This window comes from Cannabis sativa, chromosome X (genome assembly GCF_029168945.1).
Source record: "Cannabis sativa cultivar Pink pepper isolate KNU-18-1 chromosome X, ASM2916894v1, whole genome shotgun sequence".
Taxonomy (NCBI): Eukaryota; Viridiplantae; Streptophyta; class Magnoliopsida; order Rosales; family Cannabaceae; genus Cannabis; species Cannabis sativa.
Genome location: NC_083610.1, coordinates 13,494,731 through 13,503,489, shown reverse-complemented (window position 1 = coordinate 13,503,489; position 8,759 = coordinate 13,494,731). Strand labels below are relative to the sequence as shown.

Genomic DNA, 8,759 nt, shown 5'->3' with positions numbered 1-8,759 from the left:
TTCTCAGTTAACAATAATAATAATACAAAAAATATTTACCAAAAATAATTATATTATTCAAATTTAACACTCAATGATGCCCACATTGAGTCATTGTCATTGTGGCAGGACTGGCCCTAAGCTAAAGCAAGTTAGGCCTCCACTAGGGCCACTTATCCTAGGAGCTAAATAAAAAAAAATAGATCTTTTAATAAATATGTATATTTTCTTAAGAATTTTTAAAAATACCATTTAAACTTATATCCATTTTATTTCTAAGGTCCAAATCAAATGTTGAAACGGAGGTTGGATGAAAAACAGCTGATACATTCCATACGAACAACAATGACACACTAATTTAGCCTAACAAAAGCTCGTGGAAACAATCTGGGCAGAACATAATTTTTGGCTTTGAAAAGTTGTGTGTATATCCAATAACAGGGAATATGAAATAACGCCACTCCAAAATACCTGCAGCCATGAAAAATCAGTAAGTTCTGCTGCTACGACTAATATTTGTATATGCAAACATTTTGGTACTACTACTATCAGCACTTGTATTTGTATATGCATATGTTTTGGTGAAAGAGTTTTACCAAGGCATAATTTTTTTCTTTTCCCAAATGACCTCTAAAACAGTTTGTTAATTGTGTTAAATAAGGTGTCGAGTTTCTCTAGAATCTAGAAGACCATTTTGCAAATAATTATAATAAACAGGCTTGTGCAAAGTGACTGTATACAAAGCTATTTCATATTCTCATTTCTTAAAACTAAAAAACATACCACAAGGGTGCCCATGGTGTATTGAGCTCGAGAAATGGATACGGCCACCTAGATGATGAAAGAGACAAACATATGATTCGTTATATATATATCTATATATGTCACTAGCCAACTGGGTCTATACAAGTGATTATCTTATTCACTGAAGTTATTGTATTGTATGCTTACCATGTCATAAAACCACAAGCGTGAACGATCCACTGGAAAGTAATATAGAGACAACTCCACAGCACAAAATAGGCAAAGCCAAACCACTTAAATGGCTGCAAAAGAAGAGAGTTACATGATCAATTATAGATGTTCATTAATTCAGTCATATAAGTAGGTGTTAGATATATATATAAGATACTTACAAGGCCATTGAGTGCAGTATCCCCAATAAGGAAGACAACATTGACAGCGTGTAGACACCCTATCAACTGTCAACCAAAGCCCATTATTAATATCTAGTCAGTGATAAGACATATATGCTATTTTTACTTGAGTATTAATAAATCAAATTACAGTTCTCACCAGAGTTAGTTCAAACTGAACATTGGCTAGTAATGGAACTAAAAGGCACCAAAATACCAAATCTGTCAAGATAGAAGCACCCGCACAAGTCTGCCATAGATATATAGTTAAATAGAGAGAGTACTAATTAGAGTTTCTTTCAATAATTTTTTTAAACCGCAAATAAAAATCGTTTAATCTGAAACAACCGAGTGATAATGTACATCAAATGGCGAGGCACGTTGTGTCATTTCACAAAGACTGAGATTCTCTAGCTGCCTACATAACAATTGCTATAGTTCTCTGGTTCCATCCCAAATATTGTAGGATTAGAGAGGTTAGTGAAAGAAGAAAAATAAATAATTACAGTTGGTGAAAATAACCTTTTTTTAATATCACTTTGCCAAATGAAATATTTATATATATTAAATAATTTGTCAAGTATGTTCTACAGGATATCGACCATTATTAATTATCTGTAACTACTAATGCCTCATGACCTTTCTGTATCCAAAAGGCCTTTAGGCCATAAAAGGAGAAACAAGTTGGGTTGGACCATATATTGGCCACAAAAATGAAAATTTGATAAACTAACCTGATACATAGCCTGCATTAGATATCCCCATAATCCTGCATTTTGGTTAATCTCTTTTTTCGCATGCGAACTGCTTAACTTGATTTTGTCTTTGAATTCTTCCTCCTCAAAAGTTGTGGTTCCTTCTTCAGATGAGGATTTTTTTGTAGACATCCAACATCCATGAGCAGATATAACAGTCCCCAACTAACAAACAATACATAAACACATCTTTTAATATGAAAAAAAAGGGTTAAGAAACATGTAGAGAATAATAGCATAGAGCTTCGACATACCGCAAAATATAACATAACTAATGAGAAAGTCCACCTGCAAATTGAGTCACAAATATATCATAACATTAGTCTTAACTACTAAAAAAACTATTGTTTGTCCCAAATTGTTATTTTTTTTTTTCCTTTTTAAAGATAAATTCTTTGAAATTACAAAAAGAAAATAAAAATAAATAATAGAGATGAGAAACTTACTGGGTGTAGAAGAAGAAGACAAAAGGTCCAGTTATTGAGACCGTGCTATAGAGCATCCAAGCCAAGCAAATAAAAGAAAAAGCTCTGTATAATAGAAGCCAAATTGGACTGAGATTTCTCCAACAACAATTCCACAAGTCAAAGGATCTTAAAGGCTCTGCCTTTTCCTTCTTAATGTATCTCACAGCTACCACAGCTGGTATGATGAAGAGCAAAGCACACACCGGAACTTGCCATTGAAACCAGTAATCAAAGCCTTGTTTGGACATTTTCCCAAAGACCCAGATTGGTTCCAAGCCTGTAGAGTAAAAGTTATTCTGAAAAGGATAAAACTTGATGAGGATTCAAGTGTATACGGGGTTAAAGATTCCTCATTTGTCGACAATGGTTTTCTTATCACAAGTATAGAATAGAATTTATGAATCGATTGATAGATGGATAGTAGTCCGATCAAGATAGATGGGAAGGAGGAGGTGGATGACCACTAAAGGTTGTCATCAGAAGACAAGAAAGAAGTGAAGTGGCATAAACAGTTTACATATAAGTTCAATAATGTACCATACTAACCACAATAAGTGACTTGATCGTGAACCTATTAAAGCCCTTCCTCGTTTGATGTGTGTCACGATTCCTTGTAGGCCCACATTTCACCAAGTTCTAAAAAGGCTTGTTTTAAAAAATATGGAAAAAATTATTAAGGTTACGATAAATATGACATAAAAAGTAAATGCCACTAATTATAGTATTATCTAACCAATCAAACTAAAAATATGATTTTTTTATTTTTTTTCTAAAAAAATCATATAAAACATTAAAAAGAAATCTGAATTTAAAATACATAAACAATAAAAACTTAATTAAATTACCATAAAAAATATTAAAATTCTCTTCATATTTATTTTTTAAAAAAATAAAATAAATAAAACTATAGTGATCGCCGAAGTTGTCACACGTGCCGGAAAAGTTACCGGAGTTTACCGACACTTGGAAAAGTCGTCGAGCACCACGGCCGTGCGAGAAAGTCGCCGGAGTTGCTGTCGGCGCGGAAAAAGTCGTTAGAATTAGCATTGTCGCTGGAAAAGTCACCAAGAAACTGGTTTCTTGATGAAGAAACCGATTTCTAGAAACCGGTTTCTTGGTGATTTTTCTGGTAATTTTACCGGTGACAATGCCAAGTCTGACGACTATTCTAGAGTTTGATGTCGGTGCCGGAAAAATCGCCGGAGTTAAAAAAATCGTCAGAATTGACATTGTCGCCAGCAAAATTACTAGAAAAATCACCAAGAAAGTAGTTTTTTCATCAAGAAACCGGTTTCTTCACCAAGAAAGTGGTTTCTTCATCAAGAAACTAATTTTGTTACAGAACAATAATAAAGATTGTGAAAACAAAACAAAAATGATATACACTGAAAATAATTGAAACCAGTTTCATCAATAAACCAAATAGAGAAAAAAAATACAAAAAAAATTACCAAGAAATTGGTTTCTTGATGAAGAAAAAAAAATAGTTTCTTACTGATTTTTCCGGCGACAATGCCAATTCCGACAAATTTCTAAGAGTTTACTCTCGGTACTAAAAAAGTCACTGGAGTAGCTGCCGGTGTATTAGTCATCAGAGTTGCTACCAACACCAAAAAATTCGTCAGAATTGCCATTGTTGACAGAAAAATCACCGAAAAAATTACCAAAAAACTGGTTTCTTCATCAAGAAACCAGAAACCAGTTTCTTGGTAATTTTTCCGGCGATTATGCCAATTCTGATGACTTTTCCAAAGTTTGTTGTCGGTGTCGGAAAAGTCACCGGAGTAGCTGCTAGCGTCAGAATAGTCGTCAGAATTGGCATTGTCAACGGAAAAATACCAATTCCGACGAATTTTTCGGCGCTGGCAGCAACTCCGACGACTTTTCCGGCACCGACCGCTACTCCGACGACTTTCCCGGCACCGACAACAACTCCGGTGACTTTTCCAGCATCAATGACCACTAAAATTTCCTAAACAAATAAAAACATTAAATATGGGATTTGAAAACCTAATTACATATATATGACATATCAAATACCATAAAAAGACCTAAAAATAAAAAAAATACCATATAAATTGGTCAAACTTAAATGTGCCATATTTATCATAAGAACTTTTAAAATCCCATAGTAAGTGTAATTTCCTCTTCTAAAAACTAAAATAAAAGGGAAACTTACAAAAATACTGGAATTTGGGTTAACTTTTACAAAAATACTGTCACACGGAAATTTTTTCAAAAATACTGTGTTTTTATAAAACACCAGTAAAACACAAAGCAGAACAACTCAAAACAACAGTAGAACACCAGTAAAACACTAGTAGAACACCAGTGAAAACTTAACACAAGATAATGCTGAAGATGAAACTTATAAAAAAATACAGTAAAAAAGTAAAAAATATCGCCTTACAGTATTTTTGTAAAAAAATAACAAAAGTTAGTATACCATGTAAATTTCCCAAATAAAAAGTCTGAGTCCTTATAAGCCCATTGTTTTCCACTATATACGTGTTTTCATTTGGGCCCAGACGCAAAATGGTCCTAAATCTAACAATTAAGTTAATAAATATCCATTTTTTTAAAAAAATTAACAAAATGTCCTTTTAGTTAAAAATTTGATGATAAAATTACAATTATAACCTTGAATAATTAAGTGATTGATATAGTTATTTTGCACAATAGTATATCGTTTTTATGTGCAATAATATATTAAAAAAACTGAAAGGTAGTATATGTATATTTTGAAATAACTGAAAGGTAGTATATTAGTTTAAGATTGTAGTATATTATTTTAATGTGCTATGGTATATAATGAACGAAAGACGAAAATTAAGAAACATGGAATATTAGTTTAAGTTTGAGGTATAGTTATATTTTACTATGAAATATTGTCTTTATATTCATTAGTATATCATGAAGGAAATAAAAAGAAAAAAAAAACATGTGGAATATTAAATTAAGTTTTTAGTATATATATTTTCCACTATATTGGTAGTATATTAATTTTTCACTATAGTATTAATACTTATGATTGCAGAATATAGTTTTTATATGCTATTATATATCGTGGAAAAAAATCATTTAATAGTATATTAGTTTAAGTTTATGGTATATTTATATTGGTCTAAGGTATATCGTTTGTATATGATATGTATATCGTGAAGGATATAAAGAAAAAAAAAACTATTAAATATTAATTTAAGTATGAGGTATAGTTATATTTGACTGAGGTATATTGATTTTATGTTCATTGGTATTTCATGAAGGAAAGAACAAGAAAAAAAACTTGTGGAATATTAAATTAAGTTTTTGTATAATTTTTTTTTTCACTATGCTGGTGGTACATTAATTTTTGACTGTGGTATATCTGCTTATAATTGTGGTATATAGTTTTTATATGCTACTGTATATTGTGGAAAACAATTCATTTAATAGTATATTAGTTTAAGTTTGTGATATATGTATATTGGTTTATGGTATATTGTTTGTATATCATACGATATATTAATAAAAAATTAATTATATGGTTAAATAACATATTAGACAACAACAACAACAACAAAATCTAAAAGAATAAAATATATAATACTTTTTATATAATAAAAAAATAGTAGACAAAAATTCAGTAGAGAGGTTTTGATTTATTGTTTTTCATAATTTCTATTATAGGAATAAAACATATAATACATTTTATATAATGAAGGGTATTTTAGGTATTAAAAAGTAAAAAAGGACATTTGCTTTATTATTTTAAAATGAGTAATTTGCGGCAAAACCCCCTCAACTATCAATTTACTTGCAAAAAATCATCCAACCTCATATTTTGGTAGGAAAATCCTCCAAAGTACTGTTTCGTTTACATTTTTAAGGTGTCGTCTGTCCAGCCTCTTTAAATCCTAATTTTTCCCACGTGACAATGACATGTCACTAAAAAATTATCCTACGTGGTCATATTTTACAAAATAAAAATTAAAAATTTAAGAGTAATTTGCGGCAAAACTCCCCCAACTATTAATTTACTTGCAAAAAACCATCCAACCTTAAAGTATTTTGGATGGTTTTTTGCAAGTAAATTGATAGTTGGGGGGTTTCGCCGCAAATTACTCTTAAAGTTTTTATTTTTATTTTGTAAAATATGGCTACATAGGATAATTTCTTAGTGACCTGTCATTCCCACGTGGGAAAAATTAGGACTTAACGAGGCAGACGTACGACACCTTAAAAATGTAAACTAACAAGATTTCTGGAGGGTTTTCCCACCAAAATATGAGGTTGGATGGTTTTTTGTAAGTAAATTGATAGTTGAGAGAGTTTTGCCGCAAATTTCTACTGGAAAGATTATTACAAACACAAATCTGTTACATTCAATAAGCAAAGGCTCAAAATTTTACAACTAACTTTTACACAAAATTTCGTTTTTATGATTATCAAATTAATTAATTAAATATTATACTATTTTCAAGATGTTTAAAGAGGCATAGAAACTGTTTGAACAAAAGAGATATGTTTAAATAGAAAGTTTATAGAGAGCAAAAACAAACATGAAATAAAGAATACACGAGATTATACGTGGTATTAATAATCTTTTTAAATTACTACTAGCCCATGGGGCTACACCTAGAAAATGAAATTTATTAGATGATTAATCTCAAGTGATTACAAAATCAAATTGACTTATATAAATAAAGACTCCCTCTTTGAATTTGCCACACCTTTAGTAATCTATTATTCTAATTAAAGACCTTGAACTCCCTTCAAATCATAGCACTTGCACACTTCCTTCCAAAGAGTACTCACTTGCACTTTTATGCTCGAAAAGTGACTCACGAAAAGTCTTCTCCTGATGCTTGATGAACAATATCTAAAGTGTTCAACCTACATAATTTCAATAAGAAACAATACAGAATAACACAATAACAAAATACTAAGAACTCGTTGGACTCAAGTTCTTCACACAATAAAAAAACTCTCTCTAAATTTGAGAAATGATGTAGAAAATGATGCACCAAGAGAGCTACTAAAAACTAATGACCTACGAATGTCTTTATAAATTTTAAAAACTCTTTAGGTCATGAAAGAAGAATCAAGAAACTACTAGCAATTAAATGAAAAATCTTCCAAAAAAGGAAAGTCAAAGATTTTGTTCAAACAGACAAAAGTCTGTTCAAACAGATACATTGAATATTGAAAGTTTTTATTTGGTGTCAGGTGGTCCCCAGTCGCAGAGGTGGTCCCTAGTCTAGTCGTAGAGGTGGTCCTCGCTCACAAAGGTGTTACTACAGTGTACCCTCGCAGGTGTGTTGTCTCTACTACTCGTACCTCCTTGCTTTCAGAGCTTTTAGAGGTCATGGTTGTACGCTTCTCCTTTGCACGCCTTGTCCTTTGATTCCCCTCTAACAATATTCTCTTTGATGTGCATTCAAATTTCACCTTCACTCCTCTTCACAAAAACAACACACTTGGCAATAAACAACACCTTCACACTAACGGACTTGCATGCATACAAACACACACATACACATGCTCGCTTGCGAGCACCTCGTCTCACACCCTTGTAGTCGCACACACACACGCACGCTCGCATGCGAGCCCCTCGTCTCGCACCCTTGCAACCGTACACACATGCACACTCGCATGCGAGCCCCCCACGGGCTCACATGCGAGCCCCTCGTCTCGCACCCTTGCTCTCGGACGCGCGCGCACACACACACATGCACACAATCGCATGCACCTAATGCACACACACATGCATGCAAGACTTCACCTACTTACATCCTTGCTTTTTGTTGTTCTCTCGTTTGTAAATTACCATAGGGTTAGTCATGAATCACTTGGATGTATCCTGAGAACTGTGAGTATCGACGACGACTTTATAAAATACATAATGGGTAGGTAAGCTTGTTGAATGCACTTTCGTTAGTCCCTTGGTCATTAGTTAACTAATTTCAAAAGTTAGCAACGCTAATTTTTGGGGTTAACACATATCATTGTAAATGCTCCTTCCAAAAAAGGCTCATTAAATTTACATAATAGACTAAAATTAATTAGAAAAATCCATCTACAGGGAAAAAATTTCATTTCTACTCCTTAAAATTTCTTAATTATAAAAATATCTCTTCAGTAAAAATAATAAACTGTTTTTTTATTATTTTATAGTTTATTTATAGTTGTTGTAAGGTTGATTCTCGTTGTTTTTTAGTTTTTTTTTTAACATTTTACTGAGCAAAGTATATTTTTGTAATTTTAAAACATTACAAGTTTATTTTTATAATTAAAAATTTTAGACTATAAAATTACAAATAAAATATAAAATAATAATATTTTTGAAAATTCCTTTTCTTTTTTTCTAGAAAGATGTAATTTTCTAAAAAAAGCAAAAAAAAAAAAAAGATAATTACATAAGGTACCATTTTTTTTTCTTA

General features: G+C 31.6%; 1 protein-coding gene across 1 annotated transcript; it reads right to left on the bottom strand.

Moving 5' to 3' along the window:
• Nucleotides 1-225: 225 nt before the first annotated feature.
• Nucleotides 226-2,898, bottom strand: LOC133032796 (uncharacterized). The gene is made up of 8 exons (XM_061107268.1): nt 2,317-2,898; nt 2,125-2,158; nt 1,850-2,035; nt 1,276-1,365; nt 1,116-1,181; nt 931-1,025; nt 763-810; nt 226-450 (listed from the first exon to the last, which is right to left on the bottom strand). The coding sequence occupies exons 1-8, from the start codon at nt 2,583-2,585 to the stop codon at nt 333-335; spliced, it is 906 nt and encodes a 301-aa protein (XP_060963251.1). The 5' UTR covers nt 2,586-2,898; the 3' UTR covers nt 226-332.
• Nucleotides 2,899-8,759: the final 5,861 nt, after the last annotated feature.